Genomic DNA, 25,021 nt, shown 5'->3' with positions numbered 1-25,021 from the left:
TCATGAAGATATGTTTTAGTACTTTGTGCATTACAGGCTGCCATCATATTGGTCTCCAGAGGAAAATCTTCTGTTAGGAGGCTGTGATGCTTGTGCATGTTCAGTGTTCCGTCTATGAAAAACAGGCCTATGAGGTGATGGTTCACTATCCCACACCACATGTTTAACCTGGCCATGATTGATATATGCAGCTTAGATATATGATACATCTTGTGTATCCTGTCTTAATTCCCACGCACAAAAGTCAACACGATTCTCACAATAATTTCTGTGCAGCTTTTGATGGGGACAGATGTGACATGAATGGAACCCATGTTGATGGAGAATGTGTAGGACACTTGCCTGACTCATGCCACCTCCTCATGTGATTGTGTGGGAGCTAATACGCGGATCAACTACATCAGCAAGAACATTAATCTCCCCCTCTTCTGTCGTCATTTGTTTGCTTCTGTTACATTGTACAATGGTTGAAGAGGTTGATAAATAATTGGCAACATGGTTGATGTCTATTGCGATATCTTGCTGCATACACCATACAAGAATGAACTGTATTCTTCCTACATTCTTCATACACCAGAAGCGTGTCAGCTTTTTCTGCATTGATAAATCCCACCATCCATTCATGACCTGCTGCTTGGACTGTCACACACTAATTGACTAACAAGTTGCAAAACTCCCAAGGAACACACAAGCACACTGTAACCAAACATAACAACATTGTACCTAGCAATTACTCAAGCTGAATGGCATTTACCGTCTTGTAAAGTCATCACACAATCAAAACGACTTGCAAAATGATTTAGATAAGATATCTGTATGGTGTGAAAAGTGGAAATTGACCCTGAATAAGGAAAAGTATGAAGTTATTCACATGAGTACTAAAAGAAATCAGCTAAATTTTGATTATGTGATAAGTCACACAAATCTGAAGGCTGTAAATTCAACTAAATACTTAGGGATTACAATTACAAATAACCTAAATTGGAACAATCACATAGATAATATTGTGGGTAGAGCAAACCAAAGACTACACTTCATTGGCAGAACACTTAGAAGGTGCAACAGGTCTACTAAAGAGACTGCTTACACCACGCTTGTCCACCCTATTCTGGAGTATTGCTGTGCAGTGTGGGATCCGCATCAGGTGGGACTGACGGATGACATTTAAAAAGTACAAGGAACGGCAGCTCATTTTGTATTATTGTGAAATAGGGGAGATAGTGTCACAGATATGAAACATGAATTGGAGTGGCAATCATTAAAACAAAGGCATTTTTCATTGCGACAGGATCTTCTCATGAAATTTCAATCACCAGTTTTCTCCTCCGATTGCGAAAACATTCTGTTGGCACCCAACTACATAGGGAGAAATGATCATCATGATAAAATAAGAGAAAGCAGGGCTCGCACAGAAAAATTTAAGTGCTCGTTTTTCCCGTGCCATTCGAGAGTGGAACGGTAAAGAGACTACTTGAAGGTGGTTCATTGAACCCTCTGCCAGGCACTTTATTGTGAATAGCAGAATAATCACGCAGATGTAGATGTAGACAAACAAGTGTCAGTATAAAAGCTTTTTAAAATATGATATCTCGTAATTGACTCGAACTAGAATCCTGCAACAAATACCATTGACATTGTAATTTACCCTATTTTTAGTTTGTTAATGTCAATAGGCACTGTTCCACTTAAAAAAGTGCATGTTTGCACAAAAAATACATTTTCTAAGTATTATTACAAGTGTTCATTGGTTAACATCCTGAGTGCCTGACTATAAATCCATTATGTGAAAACTGCACTTGCCCGCGAAAGGCAAAGGTCCCGAGTTCGAGTCTCGGTCGGGCACACAGTTTTAATCTGCCAGGAAGTTTCATATCAGCGCACAATCCGCTGCAGAGTGAAAATCTCATTCTGGAAACATCCCCCAGGCTGTGGCTAAGCCATGTCTCCGCAATATCCTTTCTTTCAGGAGTGCTAGTTCTGCATGGTTCGCAGGAGAGCTTCTGTAAAGTTTGGAAGGTAGGAGACGAGATACTGGCAGAAGTAAAGCTGTCAGGACCGGGCGTGAGTCGTGCTTCGGTAGCTCAGATGGTAGAGCACTTGCCCGCGAAAGGCAAAGGTCCCGAGTTCGAGTCTCGGTCGGGCACACAGTTTTAATCTGCCAGGAAGTTTCAGATATTTCATTAAAACAGTGGATCCAATAATCAATAAATAAACGACAGGGTGTTCTCAGCCTTTCAAAAACCTTTTAACTTGACATCACTTTGGTGCACTGCATGTAAATTTCGCTGCTTCATGCAGCTTCTCATTTGGCCTCATGAGAGTCAGTGGACTCTTTTCTAGATCTATCTACCACAGCATCACAGAAAAGATTGAGTTGGTTACTTGGAACAAACCTGGAACCTCAGTGTTAATATTCAGCAATGCTGATCACTAGGCCATGGAGATGACAAGTGGATTCAATGTAAAGTGTAACAATTATTGAAGTATATGAAATAAAATAATTATAACTTCTGAACAGTTTGCATTAAGACATTCAAAATGCATGGCTGTTGGGCATGATGGGAATTAGTATGCACTGTATGGTTTGGTTTAGCGACAAAGCCCGCTTTCATTTGGATGGGTTTGTCAATAAGTAGAACTGGCGCATTTGGGCAACTGAGAGTCCACATTACATGATCAAGAAGTCTTTCACCCGATCAAGAAGTCTTTCACCCTCACAGGTGACTGTGTGGTGCGCAATGTCATGGAATAATCGGTGCGATATTTCTTGATGGTGTGATGACTACCAAATGGTACATGAAGGTTTTGAAAGATGATTTCATCCTCATTATTCAAAGTTGCTCATATTTCAACAATAACGTCTACATACAATCTCACTACATTTTGAGCGCTTCAGAAATTTTTTCTTCCATTCTCTTTTTATTGATATTTGTGAGAGATATGATGAAGTGGAGGTTGGAATAATGTCTTCATAAACTCAAGTTCATTAGCAATTATGTACTTGCCATACGCCACATGCCATGTTCATTAACATGAATGATACGCTGTCCCAATGAGATGCAGGGATCCAATCCTCTTCAGCATTTTCTATGATTTTTCACATTCAGGAAGTATAAAAATCACAGATTGCTTCAACTGCACTACATACAGGGTGTAAAACAGTGACCTTACTTCATTATATTCATGCTAACATACACGAGATTACTTCTTACCATAAGAAACATACAATGAACAAAATGTTCACAGTTTTCAAGCCACATCAGCACAAATAAGATTTCTGATCTTTTGCAACTGTCAGTCCCACAGCCTTCAAAGTCAAAAACGAGTGATGGCTGGAAGTGGAAAGGTGTCCACCATATATATGTGAAGCAGCAGGACTTTAGAACTTTATTGAGCTGGTGAAATCAAGCAAGCTTAGGAAAATGAGTCAAGCAATGTGCAGCAGTATATAAATGGACCAAACTATTTTAAGTGAAACTGAATACTCTGCAGCACATACATGCTGCAGGCAACAAAAATATCTAAATAAGTCAGCTGCAGCATAAAATGGACCTAAGAATACCCAAAAGAAACTTTTTGAAAAGACTGGACTAATGGCTAACAGGATAACCCATTGCAATTTGTTTGTAAAAGAAGCAACTGAGATTTGATTATGGTGCAATCATTTCAATACAGATCAGGGTGCAGACTTAGAAGGTCATGGGGCCAGGCTCTGGACACTGAGCAAAACTAATGAAGCATGTTGACAATTCTAGGTCAGTTTCAAAGGAGGTACCAACACCATATCTTTAATAAGGATAGTACCTGGCCACTCTTGGCAGCCAGTATTTATAACATCTGAAGATAATAGTGATTACTTCTGTAGAAAGCTCAAGGATTTTATTAAGTACTTTTGGTGTAAAATGCATAATAGCTGCTGAAAACTTGACTTGTACTAAGTTGTTATGCTTAAAGTGTGTAACGAGTTATGTCTTGATTTTTCTTGTGAGGATATTGCTCTGAAAATGGTAAATTTATTTTGATTTTACTATTAGTGTTATGCAAGCTATTCATCTGATGTTTTAAACCCAATGCAAGTAAATGCAAATTTCTAACTTTTCTTATCCATTTTAACACATTTTTATCACTTAACTTTTTCAACACCATATGACTTCACCAGTTTTTGATATGGTGCACTAAACTTAGAGGTTTGCTGCAAGAAACTGAGTGATTAATCAGGTGGTTGGCAAAGATGTTTCTTCTCAGACAAATTATGAATTGCAGTAGTCACTCTCTAATACTGTTTCAAATTATGTTAACGAACATATAAAAAGAATTGCCAACTTTTACTTAAATTTTTTAATGGTGTTCTCCTGTGTTTAACAACAGACACTCATTCACAGTTGGTATCTTACCAGCTGTTCAATAAGCACTGTCTTCCCACCAAGTGTTGCTTCCAAGGAATCTATCTGCGACTGAAGTGTTGCAATCTGCTGCTTAAGTCCATCTCTTTCAGCTAGCCAACTGGCTGCCACACCTTGCTGAGTCACCTCAGCTGCTCTTGCACGTTCCTTCTCTTCCTCTAGCTGTCCATGTTAGTTAGAAAGAAAGGTTAAACGTGAAAGGACAAATTTACAGAAGAGTTGAGTGTAAGGGTTGGAGTAAATAAAGAAAGATAAAGAGACTGATAAATATCAAAATCAACATAAACTAAACACAAAAAGTTGAAGGTAACACGAACATAACTAATTTACACAAAAGACAAACAAGAACAACAAACATTAAATCAAACCTCCTTCTCCAGTTTAGAAACTTTGTTTTTATTTGTTGAAAGAATTCTTTCTGTCCTCTTCAACTTTTCTTCAGCTTCCTTTGCTTTCTTTTCCAGTTCTGCCATTTTTGTACTATTTTCTGTGACCTAAACAAAAATTATTTTTTAGTGTAGTGACGGTAACCAAGAAAACAAAGTAATTTTATTTTTATTTTTTGAAGTTCAATTTTTCACAAATAAAGGTTGGGAGATATTCATCAAACAATTCTGAGTGGCAACAAGATCTTTTTCTTCAGAAAGGTGAAAGCGTGTAGCTGAAAATTTTTAGATATGAAACAATGCTTTATCCATTCACCTTCAAAGAAAACCTATAGCATTATCACATGAGAAATACTCAACAGTTTGCTGCCTCATTCTGCACACAAAAAGAGATCACTTCTGTAACTGTGTAAGAATGATTTTCGTAATCAAGGACCGGGAAGTGTAAAAAACGATTGTTAGTGATAAGTTTCACAAACTTGTCACATGTCTTTGAAAGCTGCAACTCTCTGGACAGAACATTGCAACAGCAATAAGTGCTGTTATTTCTGAAATTTTTTGGTGCTCATATAAAGATTAAGTTTCTGTTAGGAATAAATTTGAGTATTTTGAATTAAATTTCTATACTGTTGAAGTTCAAATGAAACAAAAAAGGATACAACATAATATCTCAGAAATGGTGGATTGTTGCCCATACAACTCAAATTATTTGGCATCTTCCTTCTAAAAACAATACTTCAAGACCCCTCAAAGCAATGTCACAGAACAACACACATGCAACTTATTGAGAGGAAATAAAACAAAAGAAATGGAAGTGACATAATGACAATAATAATGAAAACAACAGTAACAACAACAGACACACTGTATAAGAGTTTTCCTCATGTGCCAATTCTTTCCAAGGAAAGGGGGAAGTGTTGATCATGACCTATTAGTATACTCCATGCTGACATCTACATGAAATGCTTTTGGAATTTCATAAAAATCTCAAACAAAGATGAGTGGATAAGGTAAACAATCCTGTGTTGTATTGTGCACATTTATCATGAGATGAAAGATTTGTTCTGAAAATACAAAATAATTTGTAATATGAAATATTATACCTCCTTTTGCAATCTATTTTTCTCCTGTTCCATCTTCTGAAGGGATTCAAGCTTCTTCCTCTGCTCAACACCTTGTTTTTTCTCTTCTTCCAACTCTGTTTTCAGTGCTTCTATTCTTTTCACAAATAATGTAATTTCATCTTGTTTCACAGTAGCTGCAGCTGAAAAATCAAATATATGTGTAAGAAAGTCTGTGAAGCTTGAATGAATTCAAATAAAGGAAAAATTATTTCACAGCAGACCACTGTTTGTAGCTGAGTGCATAACATATGAATTTTTCACATTATATTTCAGCAAAAGGGTACCCCATTAGCAGCCAAAATATTGCGTAGTATGAGCTGTCTTTCACATTTGCAGTACCACCACTATTAAAAAGCAAAAGTGCTGTGGCAATGCCAAAATAAAGCTATCAACCCAAGCATGGCAGATACACAGACAAAGAGAGTATGAGTTTCTATCTGGAATAGTCTTTTATGAAATACTTCATCCAACTGTATCGGATGTACCATTACCTGTTTCACTTAGAATGTTATGTGTAGGCAAGTTCCATACCAACACTTCCAATTATGTGTGGGTATTTGTTATCCTCTACATGTACTTGACATTTGTGATGAATGTACTTAAATGCACTTTCCTAAAACTATTCTGCTATAGTAACTTACTCCATTTCACATCTTCTACCACACTTGTTTTCTCAATTCTTCTTTTATTGCATGTCTTAGTTATCCAGCTCTTTTTTCTGCCCTAATCCTACCTATTTATCTGTTTACCCTTACTTTATCCAGTTCTGTTACTCTTTTCATATCTTACGAAGTCCTAGCTGTAAATAAAGAACAGCTGTCTAGCTATGACTAGGACACAACATTTCCATTTTTTTCAGCAAATATATTCTTTTGTATGTTATTCTTTCATGTGTCATCAGTCAGTATTTCCCACTTAGGTTCAAATCATATTCTTTCTTTTAAGTTTAATGCCATATTTTGCCCTAAATGAATAACCCAAATATTCTTCAAGTAATAAATTCAGAAGTGTCTTACCCTTTTCAGCATTTAATGTAATCACTTGATCTTCAAGAATCTGTTTCTCCTTGAACAGTTTCTCTGCTTCTTCAGTAGCTCTCCTCTTTTCATCTTCCAGTTTTCTAACAGTTTCCTCATGCTTTTTCTTATCTGTTTCCCACAATTTCTTTTCTGCTTCCAGTTTTTGCTTCTCCTCATCAGATTTCTTCTTACCTAAAATACAAATGGATATGGATTCAGTATTTTTTTGCTCATTTAGAGATGTAACACAACAATTATTGTAAATGAAAGCTGTCATTTTTAACAATATGAGGAAAGCAACAACAAAGTATTGTTCATTTCCCAAGCAATAGTAAGTCTGTATTTCAAAGTTTTATGAAATTATGAAAGCAATAACAAATGCAATATACTTTTTCACTGTTTTTCTATACCTCTCATCTCAGTGCGGACCAGGAAGTAAGAAAAGAATACTTATGTTACCTGAAGACATTGTGACACCAATGCCAGTCTGTGACCAACTACACTTGATGGGAGAAACAATCTGGGAGGTGAGGGTAAGGAGGGGGCTGGGTTGAGAAGGGGAGGGATAAGCAGGTAAGAGCAACAAAGGGTTTAGTGCTTCTGGAGGGAGCACTCCAGTTCCCACAAGCAGCACTGCACCCTACCCTACCCTACCCCATCATCTGCTCCCCACCCTATCCTGCTATCCCTCACTTCCCAGTCCAGTCTTCTCCTTACCTGCACCTCCCAGATGTTTCTCCATCAGGCGCAGTTGCTCACAGTCCAGCCTCAGTGGCCAGTGACAATGGACATGTGTGTGAATTGTGTTTACGTCAATGTGTGTATGTTTTCCATGCACAAAGAAGGCCTTTTGGCTGAAAGCTCACATATTTAGCTGTCTCTTTGTTGTGCCTGTCTGCAAATCAAAATCTCCTGTGTATGGTGAGTAGCAGTCTATCTTTTCCACAATATTGTCATCAATATTTTTATTTGACTCAGTTATGGAAGTTGGATGCCGGAAATATTATCATGGAAACGAATGATGAGAATTTTGAAAGGCTTTTTCCCTTCGCACAATATGCATTAAACTCATTATTCAGTATTTTGGCAAAATAATAATTGCAAATTTTTCATCAGTCTTTTTATTATTCCAGTTCTAGTGAGCAGTCAACCTATGAACAGTCAACCAACTGTAACCAAATCCTTCCAATGACAATCAATGGAGGGCAACTGACAGATTCCATATTCCTAGATTCCCAGAATGTGTTTGACTGATAACAGAAGTCTGAGCATATATGTGACTGGCTCGAAGACTCTTTAAGTAAGAGAAATCAGTATGTTGTCCTGGATAGCGAGTATTCATCAGGGAGAAGGGCATCATCAGGAGGGGCCCAGAGAAGCGTGATAGGACCACTCGTTCTCTACATAGATAAACAATCTGATGGAAAGGGTGAACAGCAATATGTGACTATATGCTGATGAAGCTGTAGTGTAGAAGAAAGCATCATCATTGTGTGACAATAACATACAAGATGACTTAAGACAGAATTTCTATTTGGTTGTATTATGACAACTTGCTCTAAATATAGATAAGTGTAAGCTAGTGCAGACAAGAGGGAAAAACAATCCTGTAATATTCAAATTCAGTATTAGTGGTGTGCTGCCAATTAAATATCTAGGTGTAACATTGCAAAGCGATATGAAATGGAATGAGGGCATAAGGTCAGTTGCAGGCAAGGCAAATGGTCAACTTCACTTTATTGGGGAATTCTACAACAGTGTTGTTCATCTTGATTACTGCTCAAGAGTTTGGGGACCCCACTAGGTCACACTAAAGGAAGATGCTAAAGCAATTCAGAGGCATGCTGCTATATTTGTTACTGGTACATTCAATCAACATGCAAGTAATACAGAGATGCTTTGTGAAATCAAATGGGAGTCTCTGGAGTGAAGATAATAATGTTCTTTTCGTGAAACACTATTTAGAAAAGTTAACAGAACTGGCATTTGTGACTGACTGCAGAAAGATCATACTGTCAACAGTGTCTCATGTAAAGGACCACAAAGGCAAGACAGGAGAAATTAGAGCTTATATGGATACATTAGACAATCATTTATCCGTTGTTCCACTTCAAGTGTAACAGGAAAGGGCACACCTAATAGTGTACAATGTACTCTCCATCATGCATTGTATGGTGGCTTTCAGAGTTTGTATGTAGATGTATATTTTGTGAATGACAGATCATTACAGCTTCTTATTTACAAGTACTTTATGTGCCTCTTCTGAAAAAGTGTGCATCAAAACTTAGTGGCCCTAAAACTATGAGCAGTTACTTCATTAATAGAAATGAATGTTACAGCCAGGCATTTGTTTCCAAAAAAGACCTCTTTTTCCAAATTAAAATATGCTTTGGTGTGTAATGATTGTAATAATTCACTTCAAATTCTTTTGATCAGGGTCCATCTGCCTCAACTGCTTCCATGTCATGAAGACAACCTCATGCTTAGAATGATCAATATGATGTGAACTGGCTGAGAAAAATGTAGGAATGTTCTGTGCTTTAGTGGGATCTGCAAACAAAATCTTAGCTTCAGCTTGGATTAAAGCTGCAGATAAAGCCTTGTACTGCTTGTTGATGTGTTTGCCTTTTTCAGGTTTTGAACAGCCTATTTTGAATCTTTTATGGCAGATTAGAACTGACTGGGACTCAAACCTGGATCCTTGCTTTTAACAGGCTATCCAGGCAGGACACATGACATATCCTCAAAGCTTCCATTATGACAGTACTTCTATCTTACTTTCCAAATGCACCAGAAGCTCTTCTGCGTAGCTTACTGGACTAGTACTTCAGGCAGAAAGGGTATATCAAAGAAATGGCTTGTCCATGGCCTCTGAAGCTTGGAAAGTAAGAGAAAGCTACTGATGGAATTGTTTGCAGCTGTTTTCCCGCCAATAAGAAGAATGTATACATAAGCGATCCATTTCAAAAGACCCCTTCCACAAATTATACATAACTTATATATAGAATTTCTGACAATTAAATGGCATCCACTAAGTAAATAATAAGCAGTAAATGAATATATACATCAACGTAAAATCCATACATATGATTAATTACAAACCTTCCTCAAGTACTTTCTTGTCCTTCACTGCTTTCTTTCTGTCTTTCTCAGCTTTATCTTTCTCTTCTCTAAGTTCCCTCTCAAGTTCCTCTACTCTGCCAGTCGCCTTTTCCAGATCTTTCTCCAGTTTATCTTTAGCTTCTTTCAGCAGTTTATCATCTTCAACACCAGCAGATACCTTCAGCCCACCTTTCAGTCTCAGATTTTCTGTTTCTGATTTGTTCAAAATTACCAAGATGTCTCCTGCACAACAGTAGTACAGTTTACTCATAACAGTCATTTTGGAACATATGAACTACAAACTACAACAATTTAATAACAAAAAAGAGTTACCAATTTCATTCTCTAGATCCTCAACCATTTTCTTCATCTGTAATTTAGTTGTCAGATCAGTGGGTTTCTTTGGAGAACGTTGCTTGTAGTACTTCAGCACATCTTGTAAAGCTTCATCTTTCAACCGTTTTAGTTCCTGGTTTAATTTTTCATTTTCACTTTCAGTCTGCAAATAATTAAACATCCATAAGCACACAACTATCTGTTCTTTTAGTTACTGGGTTTGAAACTGAAATTTTCAAGTGGGTCTTTCATTTTCTTTATATTTAGAAGAAAAAGAAAAAAAAGCCACTTTTGGCATCAATGCCTTGTGAAGTTTTAGAATTTACTTCTAAAACTTCTAAAAAATCTTATTGCAGGTACATATAGAATTTTGTGTTAATGAATGTAAACATGCATGGATCAGTGAAAATGGAAACAAAAAGAATGCCACAGAACCTAATCTTCTAAAAATAGAAATAGCTTCCCCATAAAAAATAAATAAAGCATAAAAAATATCATAATAGGTTCCTCTCCTGAAATTACACTCCTGGAAATTGAAATAAGAACACCGTGAATTCATTGTCCCAGGAAGGGGAAACTTTATTGACACATTCCTGGGGTCAGATACATCACATGATCACACTGACAGAACCACAGGCACATAGACACAGGCAACAGAGCATGCACAATGTCGGCACTAGTACAGTGTATATCCACCTTTCGCAGCAATGCAGGCTGCTATTCTCCCATGGAGACGATCGTAGAGATTCTGGATGTAGTCCTGTGGAACGGCTTGCCATGCCATTTCCACCTGGCGCCTCAGTTGGACCAGCGTTCGTGCTGGACGTGCAGACCGCGTGAGATGACGCTTCATCCAGTCCCAAACATGCTCAATGAGGGACAGATCCGGAGATCTTGCTGGCCAGGGTAGTTGACTTACACCTTCTAGAGCACGTTGGGTAGCACGGGATACATGCGGACGTGCATTGTCCTGTTGGAACAGCAAGTTTCCTTGCCGGTCTAGGAATGGTACAACGATGGGTTCGATGATGGTTTGGATGTACCGTGCACTATTCAGTGTCCCCTCGACGATCACCAGTGGTGTACGGCCAGTGTAGGAGATCGCTCCCCACACCATGATGCTGGGTGTTGGCCCTGTGTGCCTCAGTCGTATGCAGTCCTGATTGTGGCGCTCACCTGCACGGCGCCAAACACGCATACGACCATCATTGGCACCAAGGCAGAAGCGACTCTCATCGCTGAAGACGACACGTCTCCATTCGTCCCTCCATTCACGCCTGTCGCGACACCACTGGAGGCGGGCTGCACGATGTTGGGGCATGAGCGGAAGACGGCCTAACGGTGTGCGGGACCGTAGCCCAGCTTCATGGAGACGGTTGCGAATGGTCCTCGCCGATACCCCAGGAGCAACAGTGTCCCTAATTTGCTGGGAAGTGGCGGTGCGGTCCCCTACGGCACTGCGTAGGATCCTACGGTCTTGGCGTGCATCCGTGCGTCGCTGCGGTCCGGTCCCAGGTCGACGGGCACGTGCACCTTCCGCCGACCACTGGCGACAACATCGATGTACTCTGGAGACCTCACGCCCCACGTGTTGAGCAATTCGGCGGTACGTCCACCCGGCCTCCCGCATGCCCACTATACGCCCTCGCTCAAAGTCCGTCAACTGCACATACGGTTCACGTCCACGCTGTCGCGGCATGCTACCATTGTTAAAGACTGCGATGGAGCTCCGTATGCCACGGCAAACTGGCTGACACTGACGGCGGCGGTGCACAAATGCTGCGCAGCTAGCGCCATTCGACGGCCAACACCGCGGTTCCTGGTGTGTCCGCTGTGCCGTGCATGTGATCATTGCTTGTACAGCCCTCTCGCAGTGTCCGGAGCAAGTATGGTGGGTCTGACACACCGGTGTCAATGTGTTCTTTTTTCCATTTCCAGGAGTGTATATTAAAAGATGCCTTTCCTGGAACTTACACTCTGACATTATACTACTGTGCCAAAACTAGGAACACTACTTACATCAGAGATACAAAACATTAAAAGACTAATTAGAAACTGAAGAACACAGAGTTATGAGAAAAATCTTAGGAGCAAGATTAAAAGATGAAGTACATCATCCAGAATCCATGAAGAAAATTTCAGATAAGTCCTTATTATTATTATTATTATCATCATCATTACTACTTTTTTCCCTTTTTTTCCAATCATCTGACTGATTTGATGCAGCCCACCATGAACTCCTCTCCCATGCCTATCTCTTCATTTCTGAGTAGCACTTGCAATCTACGTCCTCAATTATTTGTCTGATGCTACCGCTAGTACATTGGAAGTTATTCCCTGATGTCCTAACAGATGTCCTACGATTCTATCCCTTCTTCTTGTCAGTGTTTTCCATATATACCTTTCCTCACCAATTCTGTGTAGGACCTCTTCATTCCTTACCTTGTCAGTCCACCAAATTTTCAGCATTCTTCTGTAGTACCATGTCTCAAATTCCTCGAATCTCTACTGTTCCGGTTTTCCCATAGTCCATGTTTCACTACCATACAATGCTGTGCTCCAAACATACATTCTCAGAAATTTCTTCCTCAAATTAAGGCCTATGTTTGACACGAGTACACTTCTCTTGGACAGGAATGCCCTTTGTGCCAGTGCTAGTCTGAGATAGAGAAAGTACATGATGGTATTGAAAGGGTAATACAGTACATAAAAGGAGATGAAAATCATATAGTCATGGGGGACTATAATGCAGTTGTAAGGGAAGGAGTAGAAGAATATGGGCTTGGGACAAGGAATAAGAGAGGAGAAAGACTAATTGAGTTTTGTGATAAATTTCAGCTAGTAATAGTGAACACTCTGTTCAAGAACCACAAGAGGACGAGGTATACTCAGAAAAGGCCAGGTGATACGGGGAGGATTTCAGTTAGAGTACATCATGGTCAGGCAGAGATTCCAAAATAAGATACTGAATTGTAAGGCGTACCCAACAGAAGATAATACCAAATTGTAAGGCTTACCCAACAGAAGATATAGACTCAGATCAAAATGTAGTAGTGATGAAGAGTAGGCTGAAGTTCAAGAGACTAGTCAGAAAGAATGAATATGGAAAGAAGTGAGACATTAAAACTAAAATCTAAACTCTGCCCGAACAGGCCATGAAGGCCCAACAGTACCGATTGGCCGTCACGTCATCCTCAGGTACAGGCATCACTGGATGCAGATATGGAGAGGCACTTGGCAGCACACCACACTTCTAACTGAATGTCAGTTTACAAGATTGGAGCTGCTACTTCTCAGTCAAGTAGCTCCTCAGTTTGTCTCACAAGGACTGAGTGCACCCCACTTGCCAACAGCACTTTGCAGACCGGTTGGTCACCCATCGAAATGCTAGCCCAGCCCGACAGCACTTAACTTTGGTGATCTGACGGGAACAGATGTTACCACTGCGGCAAGGCCATTGGCAGTGAGATACAGAAGTACTAAATAATGACAAGACAAACTTGAAGTTGTTCTCTAAGGCTATAGATACGGCAACAAGGAACAGCTCAGTAGGCAATACAGTTGACCGAGCGAGGTGGCGCAGTGGTTAGCACACTGGACTCGCATTCGGGAGGACGACGGTTCAATCCCGTCTCCAGCCATCCTGATTTAGGTTTTCCGTGATTTCCCTAAATCGTTTGAGGCAAATGCCGGGATGGTTCCTTTGAAAGGGCACGGCCGATTTCCTTCCCAATCCTTCCCTAACCCGAGCTTGCGCTCCGTCTCTAATGACCTCGTTGTCGACGGGACGTTAAACACTAACCACCACCACCACCAATACAGTTGAATAGGAATTGACATCTCTAAAAAGGGCAACTACAGAAATTGGAAAAAAAATGTAGCCACAAAGAAGGTAACGGCAAAAAAAACAATGGATAACAGAAGAAATACTTCAACTGATTGATGCAAGAAGAAAATACAAAAAAGTTCATGGAAATTCAGGAATACAGCAATACAAGTCTCCGAGGAATGAAGTAAACAGGCAATGCAGGGAAGCTAAGACAAAATGGCTGCATGAAAAATAAGAAGACATCGGAAAAAAAAAAGATTGTCGGAAGGACTGACTCAGCATACAGGAAAGTAAAACAACCTTCAGTGAAATTAAAAGCAAGGATGTTAACATTAAGAGTGCAATGGGAATTCCACTGTTAAATGCAGAGGAAAGAGCAGATAGATATAAAGAGTTCATTGAAGGACCCTATGAGGGGGAAGATTTGTCTGATGTGATAGAAGAAGAAACAGGAGTTGATTTAGAAGAGATAGAGACTCCAGTATTAGAAAGAAAGCTTTGGTGGACGTAAGATCAAATAAGGCAGAAGAGATAGATAACATTCCATCATAATTTCACCAATGGGGGAAGTGGCAGCAAAACAACCATTCACATTGGTATGTAGAATGTAAGTGTCTGGTGACTTTTCACAAAAATATCATCCACACATTTCTGAAGACTGAAAGAGCTGACATGTGCAAGAATTATGACACAGTCAGCTTAACAGCTCATTCATCCAAGTTGCTGACAAGAATAATACACAAAAGAATGGAAAAGAAAACTGAGGATGTATTAGATGACAATCATTTTGGCTTCAGGAAAGGTAAAAGTACCAGAAAGGCAATTCTGTCTTTGCGGTTGATAATGGAAGCAAAACTAAAGTAAAATTAAGAAACATTCATAGGATTTGTAGATCTGAAAAAAGTGTTCAAAAATGTAAAATGGTGCAAGGTGTTCGTGATTCTGAGATAAACAGGGATAAGCTATGGGGTGAGATGGGTAATTCACAATATGTACAAGAGCTAAGAGAGAATAATGAGAGTCGGAAACCAAGAACGAAGTGCTCTGACTAAAATGGATGTAAGACAGAGATACAGTCTTTCACTCCTACTGTTCAACCTGTACATCGAAGAAGCAATGGTGGAAATAAAATAAAGAAAGGTTCAGGAGTGGTATTAAAATTCAAGCTCAAAGGATATCAGTGATATGATTCGCTGTTGACATTGCCATCCTGAGTAGAAGTGAAGAAGAATTACATGATCTGCTGAATGGAATTAAGAGTCTGTAATACAGAACATGGATTGAGAGTAAATTGAAGAAAGATGGAAGTATTGAAAATCCACAGAAATGAGAACAATGAGAAACTTAATACTAGGGTTTATGGTCACGAAGTAGATGAAGTTTAGTACTACCTAAGCAGCACAATACCCAGTGATGAACGGAGCAAGGAGAACATCAAAAGCACAATATCATTGGCAAAACGGGCATTCCTGGCAAAGAGAAGTCCACTAGTATCAAACACAGACCTTAATTTGAGGAAGGAATTTCTGAGAATGTATGTTTGGAGCACAGCATGGACTGTGGACTGTGGGAAAACCAGAACAGAAGAGAAGCAAAGCATTTGAGATATGGTGTTACAGTTGAATGCTGAAAATTGGGTGGACTGGTAAGATAAGGTATTAGGAGGTTCTATTCAGAAACATAGAGGAAAGGAATATGTGGAAAACAATGGACAGAAAGAAAGTAATGACTCCCACAGTACTACAGGGACTTATAGAGGGCAAAAATTGTAGAGGAAGGCAGAGATTGGAATATATCCAGCAAATAATTGAGGAAATAGGTTGCAAGTGCTACTCTGAGATGAAGAGGTCGGCATAGGAGAGGAATTCATGGCGGGCCACATCAAACCAGTCAGAAAACTGATGACTCAAAAAAACAAAACAAAACAAAAATAGTCTGCTTTTGATATCCTCCTTGCTCCACCTATCACTGGTTATTTTGCTGCATAGGTGGCAGAATTCCTTAACTTTGCCTAATTCATGACCGTCAATCCTAATGTTGAGTTTCTTGCTGTTCTCATTCCTGCTACTTCTTATTACTTTCATCTTTCTTCGATTTACTTTCCATCCATATTCTGTATTCATGAGACTGTTCATTTCTTTCAGCAGATCCCATAAGTCTTCTTCACTTTCACTCAGGACAACAATGACATCATTGAATCTTATCATCAACAGATCTTATCATTGATGTCCTTTCATCTTGAATTTTAATTCCACCCTCAAAACTTTCTTTTATTTTGTCACTGCATTTTCCATGCATAGACTGAACAGTGGGGGGCAAAAGACTACATCCTTGTCTTATACTATTCTGTCCGGCTCTTCTACAAATTACCCAGCCCTCCCTATAACTTATTCCTATTTTTCTCAGAATTTCAAACACCTTGCACCATTTGACGTTGTCGAATGCTTTTTCCAGACTGACAAGTCCTATGAACATGTCATGATTTTTATTAAGTCTTGCTTCCATTATGAATCACAACATGAGAACTACCTCTCTGGTGCCTTTACCTTTCCTACAGCCAAACTGATTGCCATCTAACACCTCCTCAACTTTCTTCTCCATTCTTCTGTATATTAGTCTGGTCAACAACTTGGATGCATGAGCTGTTAAGATGACTGCGCAATACTTCTTGCACTTGTCAGCTCTTGCAGTCTTCGGAATTGTGTGGACAATGTTTTCCTGAAGTCTGATTGTATATCAGCAGTCTCATACATTCTACATACCTACTTGAATAGTTGTTTTGTTGCCAATTCCCCCAATGGCTTCAGAAATTCTAATGCAATGTCATCTATGTCTTCTGCCTTATTTGATCCTAAGTCTTCCAAAGACCTTTTAATTTATAGTTCCAATACTGAATCCCTTATCTCTTCTATATTGAATGCTGTTTCTTCTTCTATCATGTCGTCAGACAATTCTTCCCCCTCATAGAGGCCTTCAACGTATTCTTTTCATCTATCTACTCTCTTCTCTGTATTTAACATTGCACTCTTAATGTTACCATCCTTGTTTTTAATTTCACTGAAGGCTATTTTGACTTTCTTATCTGCTGAGTCAGTACTTATGGCAATCATTTCTTTCATGATTTCTTCACATTTTTCATGCAGCCATTTTGCCTTAGCATCCCAGCACTTCTGATTTATTTCATTCCCACGTAGCTTGTACTTCTGTATTTCTGAATTTCCTGAACATTTTTGCACTTCCTTCTTGCATTGATCAACTGAAGTATTTCTTCTGTTATCCATGGTTTCTTCACAATTGTCTACCTTGTACCTATTCATAAAAAATCTCTCTCCCATTACACCATTTTCTGCTGCTGTTGATATTACCATATACTCATCTGGGGGGGCCCATACTGGGGGTCTTGCTCTGTGAAATTTTCTAAATTTTAGATGAAAAATAGTGAATTTAAAAGTTGTTTTAAGCATTTTAGAGTCATATGGTCAACATTAGAACCCCAAACACTGGACTCTCGATAACTCGACACTTTGGGAAACTCGACAAGCCTGACAAATTTTTTTGGCTTTGGTAAAAGAAACAAAACATAAACACACACACGAAGTTTTCATAAAAAGCTAATTTAATTTACAGTAATAATCATGCTTATAGACTATTACAGAGCAGTGAATATATAGCTCTGAAACGACTGAAATTATATTAAAATAAATCCTAAATTATCATTAAAAGATTAAAACATAAAATATTGCTGTCACACAGTAATAGCACTTAGATTAATAAGTGAAATAGCTAAGTTAAGCTTACTCTGAATAAGGCTCAGAGTTAATTAAATAAAAACAATATCACAAAGTTAATGCTTTAATACACTTAATAAAGTTAATACATGTTGTGTACATAGTTCTGCATAGTCAACGCATACACAACTTTCCCAATAGAGCGCGCCCTGCTAAGCACAACAGCGCAGGCACAGCACTCATCCATATCTGCACTACGAGATAGCGCTGTCTTCGAGACAGACCAAATTCTGCCTCTGCTGATCCGCGTATTAATATGTAACGCAGCCAATGAGATTGCTGCTAACGTAGAACCTTTTCTCCTCGCGGATCACACTCACACAGTGATACCTGAACGCTCAAGGTATTATAACGAGTGTACACACCTCTGATTAGTCAGTCTGCATTAGTCTGCATTTGTCTGTAGTCAAGTTTCAGTCTGCGCCTAATAAGATTACCATATTCCTGTACGTAGCCATGAAGAGAAATGTATAGACACTTTGTCAAGTATCAGAGACATGTGAGAATAAGATTAACGTACCAAGACCAAAGGAACTTCAGATTGTCAATTGTAAACAGCATCCAGAATGAAGTTACGTAATGTCTATGATTTTTATTATTTTAATAAATGTGTGTGAAAATTAATCAAGTTCTGTTTAAAGTTGGTCACCGTCTATCTGCTACTCTAAGCGTGCAAGTGGAATTTCTATGATCTGACCTAACAGCAGAAGATAAACATGTCACGATAAGACCATGAGACATATTGATGACACTCGCCTACTTCGTTAGAGCGGCAAGTCAAATAGTCTGATGGTGTGTGTACCGAAGGTCTTACAGTACGCACACCACAATACAGTATGCCAAATACTTTCAGTCAAAAAGTATGTAAATAGTGAGTTTTAATTGGGCCTTACACCCTAAAAATATTTAAGTATTTGAAAATAACTAATACATTAATATAGTAATACAGTACTAAACTAGTACTAATATTTCAAAACTGAAAATTTAATATTCTGTATGTATTTAATTCACTATTTGATAAAGATTTTTAATATTACTCTAAATGCCATTATTAGGGCTAGAGTGTCTTTAGAAAGGTGCAAATTTTGACCATCTGACTGGATTACTGAATATGAAGTTGTCAATGACTGGTCAGATATCCAATTCATCCAAAACATCTTGGTGGTCATGAAGAACAGTCAGGTTGTTCAATCGCTTCTGTCCCATTGTTGATCGGATATATGACTTCAGACATGTAACGGCACTAGATGACCATTCTGCTGTTGCTGTCGTGAGTGAAACTGCTTGGAGAAGCTTAATGCACTTTGCAGGCTCTTGTGTAATGTACTTTCTTACATCATGCATGTTTTTTTAAGACCAGTTGTTTTTTATTAGTGATATTGGCTAACATATTCAAGTGTAAGCACAGTCTCTCAATATCTAAGTAATTTTTGAAAAACTCAGTTGATTTTTCCAAATTTGTTTCACCTCTGTGTACTAAAAGCAAGCACTCTCGTTCAACTGCAATGACCTGTGTGAGTCCAGTTGAAGGAAACCGCTCAGTAATGCAAGATTGCACCATTTCACAAACTTCAATGTAAATAGCTTTGTAGTATTCCTTTGGGTTTTTGAAAGTGTGCAGTGAGCTGGCTTCATTGTTTTCATACTTCTTTGGTATACTTCAATTCCAAGGAAGAGAAAGGATCATGAACTTGTGAAAGTTTTTATTTTAAATACAATTCCCAAAAGTGTTCAAAACTATCAGGCCTTCCATTCAATATACAAATCAAGCCCTCATATATTTGTTCCAGATCAGCAACACTTAGATGACAGCATTGAATTTTTTCATTGACACCCTCTACTGGGTTCATTGCACGGCAATAAGGACGTAAAAAGAAATAAATCCTGAATTGTAACATTGACTAAAGATAGCCAGCACACTTGTAACCTGTCTCTGTTTTGTCCTCTGCAGAAAATGCTTCAAAAAACTCAAGTTCTTCAATATTCTCAAGATACTAGAAGGTCACATAGTCGATAGAGTCGGGCACAGAGGCTGTAGACCAGCTTGGTTGTTGGCGCTATCACAGCATATGCTTCTGAAAAGCCTGTGCTTTTGTTGGTTTCCCTTACGGTGTTTATTAAGTCCTTGGCTAAAGCTATAATATCCCTCATATACGTAAGATGACAGAGACTGTCTACAAATGCCAAGTCTAAACTGTGAGCAGTGCAGTGCACGTAAATGTGCTTTTGGTTGTATATCCAAAACTAACTTTTTTAGTCCTTTTAACTTACCTTTCACATTTGAGGCAACATCATAGTACTGTCCTCTTAAGTTATCCACTGACAAATCAAGACAAGCAAGAGTTTGTGATTCAGTGTTGCGGGTCTCATATAACCCGATAAAGTCTTTGTTGATCATTAAGGAATCATCGACAGTTCAAATACAAAGTGACACTTGTTCGTGAATCAAAGAATCACTTGTTTCATCAGCCATAATGGAAAAATGTTCAGTCTTCTTGATTGAAGCCAATACCTTTCTCAACAAAGACTTTCCTAATAGAGCAATGATCTCGTTTTGAATATCGTGGGATGTCCACGTATACCCCGAATGCCCTAACCAATCTTTAAACTAAGATACATCATTTGGAGCTCCAACAATTGAAAAAAATTTGAGTTTACATCTTCATGCCCTCTAATTGCTAGTTCTTGTCGGCATAGAAATTGCACAGTAGTAAAAATTGTCTCAAGACCTAAACGGCCTTTCTTCATATCACTATCTAACTGTTCATTCATTTGTGAGGCCACACTTTGGTTAGTGACAGAATTTAGTTTCAGAACACCTTCTTTATGCGTAAACATATTTTCATGAAGATGGACTTTTTCTCAAGCCTTTTTCCAGTTAGAAAACCCTACAGAAGTAAATGCATTTCTTTTTTCGAAGAAAACTGTAATAGATTTTTTGCATTTGCCTCTCTGCAGGTTTTGCAAAAAACTTCTTTGGTAGATGCTTCATACTCTAGCCATGTATATTTGATCAACCAAGACTTCTGAAATGATCTTCCCTTACCGGATTGTCCAGGTTTTGGCTGTGAATGACTCTCGCCCAAAGATGACAAGGCAATTGATGACACAATAATTGTTGGAGGTTGACTTGCAGTATCATCAACTTCCAAGTGTGCCTTTATGGTAACAGATTTATCCATTGCAAACTTAATTCACACTACACTAAGCGACTAAAGTAAATGAATAAAATATAGTCATATAAAATAGTCCACTAGACACTAAAGTTGGAACACTAAACACATCTGCAGCATGCACTGAATGAAACTATCCGCACTGAATGACTGAAACAGCAGGGTGGGCTTTATATAACCAAGTTTCGAAGCATCAAGACAATGTGAGGCGGAGGGTTCCGGGTTCCAGGTGCTTCTGCTCCATTCTTTTGACGTTGCCACACCCTCAGTGTTGGCCCACTGGCACCAGACTTTACCTGAAGGCTCGTTCACTGGAAACAATTCTAAGTGTGCCCACAGCATTCTAACACTAACATGATTCACACCACTCAATTTCAGTTAACCTGCCTACTGCCATAATAATTATTTGTTTTAACCCATTACTGAAAGTATTTTAAAAGGTAACTATCGTCAAACAAGAAAAATAAAAACTTCCAACATAATTTTGTGATTTTACAAAGCAAAATATAACTAATAATTTTCTCAAATTATTGGGGGGACGGGGAGGGGGGTGGCTTGGGCCCTCTCAGGCCCCATGGAGTTGGCACCTGTGCTCATCTGACCAGAAATCCTTGTCTGCTTACCATTTCATTTCACAGAGCCCCACTATATCTACATTGAGCCTTAGCATTTCCCTTTTCAGGGTTTCTAACTTCCCTACCACTTTCAAACTCCTAGCATTCTATGTTCCGACTCACAGAATGTTATCCTTTCATTGGTTATTTAATCTTCATCTCATGGTCACTCCCCCTCTCCCTCCCCCCTTTCACAGTCCTGTTCCAGAGATTGAAATGGGGGACTATTCTGGAATCTTTTGCCAATGGAGAGATCATCATCACACTTTTTCCAATTACAGGCAAAATGTCCTGTGGATACACATTATTATGCATTCTTAATGCAGTGGTTTCCCTTGCCTTCTGCATCCTCATGCTGCTTATCGTTGTTGATACTTCCACATTTAGGGAGCAGTTTCCAACCCCAAGGGCAAAGAGTGCCCTGTACCTTTGTCCACTCCTCCATTCTCCTTGACAAGTCTTCGGCTGCCATTGCTGATGATTTCTATTCAAAATGTAAAAAGTGGTGGAGTTTGAACATGAGATGCAGGACATTTTGATTACTAATAGAAGACATTGCTCTCGACCAGACACCTGTCCATAAAAATCATGGTTAGAGTGCATATATGAAGAATTCAGCTCAGGCGACGTATTAAGTGAATGGACTCGAACAGCCCAACGCATCAGATTCACACATCCTTGAAATGTCAAATAACTAGGCCCAATTTGTAAGGACAACTGGAAAAAAACCTTAAAGGATTGTTGTTGTTGACTTCAATACACCTACAGGTCTGATGCAGCTCTCAGCACTAGTGTATCCTGTGCAAGCTTCTTCATTTCTGTATAACTACTGGAACCTCCATACATCTGAAGCTGCTCAGCACACACACACTTCTCTCCATTAATTCACTGGATCACCAAATTTACAATACAGGGAGCCAACCATAAAAATCATGCATATATGGGGTTTTGAGGAATAAAAGAAAGGGACCAAAGCTAGACATTGAAATAAGCATTTGGCATCATGGGCTGGGAGGCCCCTTGCGGGGCAGCTCTGGCCGTCTTGGTGCGGGTCTTATTACGTGTGACGCCATATTAGGCGACATGCATGCCGGATGGGGATGAAATGATTATGAAGACAACACAACACCCAGTCCTTGAGTGGAGAAAATCACTGACCCAGCCAGGAACGAACCCGGGTCCGTAGGATGGCAATCCGTCACACTGACCACTCAGCTATCACAGCGGACTAAGCTAGACATGGACAGAGGAAACAAAACATGCTCACTGACTGTACCTGAAAAAAATTAGTGCTAAACAGAAGGCCAATAACTGTTAATTTTATTATAATATTCTTGTTGGGTCCGTTGCTAGATTGTACTATCATCTTGACACAAAACTTCAGGGATCCATCTAGCCACCAACTTCGGGGCAGGATGCTGTTTGTTAAATCTTGCAGAAGCTGATACATGCAGAGAACAGCAGCTCTTTTCAGAATTAAACTTTCGGTCTGCAGTGAAGTGTGCACCAATATGAAGCTTCCTGGGAGATTAAAACTGTGTGCCACACCGAGACTCGAACTTTGGACCTTTTTCTTTCGTGGGCAAGTTTCATATCAGTGCACACTCCACTGCAAAGTGAAAGTTTCATTCTGGAAACATCCCCAAGACTATGTCTAAGCCATGCCTCTGCAATATCCTTTCTTTCTGGAGTGCCAGCTCTGCAAGGTTCACAGAAGAGCTTCCACGTAGTCTGGAAGCTGGAGACAAGATACTGGCGGAATTAAATTACAGTTGTGAGGACAGGTCTCACATCGTGCTTGGGTAGCTCAGATGGTGGAGCACTTGCCTGCAAAAGGCAAAGGTCCTGAGTTTGAGTCTCAGTCCGGCACACAGTTTTAATCTGCCAGGAAGTTTCATATCAGCGCACACTCTGCTGCAGAGTGAAAGTTTCATTCTGGAAACATCCCCCAGGCTGTGGCTAAGCCATGTTTCTGCAATTTCTTCCAGGAGTGCTAGTTCTGCAAGGTTTGAAGAAGAGCTTGTGTGAAGTTTGGAAAGTAGGAGATGAGGTACTGCTGGAATTAAAGCTTTGAGGATGGGTCGTGAGTCGTGCTTGGGTAGCTCAGCTTGGGTAGCTTGCCCGCAAAAGGCAAAGGTCCTGAGTTCGAGTTTTGGTCTGACACACAGTTTTAATCTGCCAGGAAGTTTCAGCAGCTCTTTTATATGGCACTGAGAAGCAACGGTGTCTGCACAAAAATTTGTTGCTGGTGTCCCAGAATGCAAAGTAAAGTTACAGTACCCCAACGGTGAAACCTGGCAAAAACAATCAATAATCACTATACAGAACGTACTTTTTCAGGCCGAGTTATAGATCGTTGCTTTTTAATATCAGGTAACACAAGACTCCATGTTTTACTTAAAGGATAGCTCTTGTCTCTATTTATAATCTTATTTGCCAGTCTAATTTCAATCGATACCTATAAGATACAGTTCCAATAGTGAGAGGCAGTTGAACTATCTTTTTCATCATACATCATTATCAGTTACTATGCCAGGAAAGTTTCTGTAGACACATCAAGTGTTGATTTCGTGTGGTCCTAAGTGAAACATTTCCACAAGAAGAAGCAAATGAAGAAGAGAAATGTATCTTTGTGGTAATTTATCTGCCTAGGGGAAAACACATACTATTAAAATGCTGAATGAACTGCGGCTCTGTGAGTCTGTCATCTTAACACAGAATGTCAAAAATTGGAACACTTCACTGAATGATTCTCATAAAAAAATTTTGTGAGGGAAATAATTAATCTAACACAGTTTTCTTTGATGCTACTTCTTATTTATGCCAGTTACATAAAAAAATATCTATAAATTTTGACATCACACAAAATTACCTGGACTATATATTTCTAATTTCACCCAAAAAATATATACAATCGGTTGTCAAAATAAGAAGATGCATTATGAAATGACACCATGAGATGGCATCCACACAGCAAAGGTTTTCACACAAAACCTGAGTAATATTTCATAATCACCTAATTTAGAAGGAATTCTTATGCTCCAAAACATTTTATTGGAATCTAGCATTTACCCTGTGTCACTCATACTTCAGTAACCAATAACAGTATACTGCTAGACTACCATAAAGGATGTTTGTGGCCAGGCACATCAAATATAAACGAAGGACAACAGGAATGATCAGAGGTGTCTCTATCTTACAGCAAATTGTCACAAAATGACCAAGACTCCAAATCAGCAAATAATCA

The 25,021-nt window shown here is 39.1% G+C and overlaps 1 protein-coding gene across 3 annotated transcripts in view; it reads right to left on the bottom strand.

Moving 5' to 3' along the window:
* LOC126161334 (trichohyalin) overlaps positions 1-25,021 on the bottom strand; it is a 447,594-nt gene that overhangs the window by 90,987 nt on the left and 331,586 nt on the right. For 2 of the 3 annotated variants that reach the window (XM_049917093.1, XM_049917094.1), the window contains exons 19-24: positions 10,368-10,533; positions 10,035-10,277; positions 6,930-7,124; positions 5,893-6,053; positions 4,772-4,897; positions 4,395-4,565 (exon numbers count right to left, since the gene is read on the bottom strand). In XM_049917093.1, coding sequence (XP_049773050.1) covers positions 4,395-4,565; positions 4,772-4,897; positions 5,893-6,053; positions 6,930-7,124; positions 10,035-10,277; positions 10,368-10,533 — 1,062 coding nt within the window. The remainder of the gene's footprint in view (positions 1-4,394; positions 4,566-4,771; positions 4,898-5,892; positions 6,054-6,929; positions 7,125-10,034; positions 10,278-10,367; positions 10,534-25,021) is intronic. The other variant, XM_049917095.1, reaches the window with a different exon arrangement.

Source organism: Schistocerca cancellata, chromosome 2 (assembly GCF_023864275.1).
Source record: "Schistocerca cancellata isolate TAMUIC-IGC-003103 chromosome 2, iqSchCanc2.1, whole genome shotgun sequence".
NCBI lineage: Eukaryota > Metazoa > Arthropoda > Insecta > Orthoptera > Acrididae > Schistocerca > Schistocerca cancellata.
Note: the sequence above shows the minus strand (reverse complement) of the source record. Positions and strands in the feature narration are given on the sequence as shown.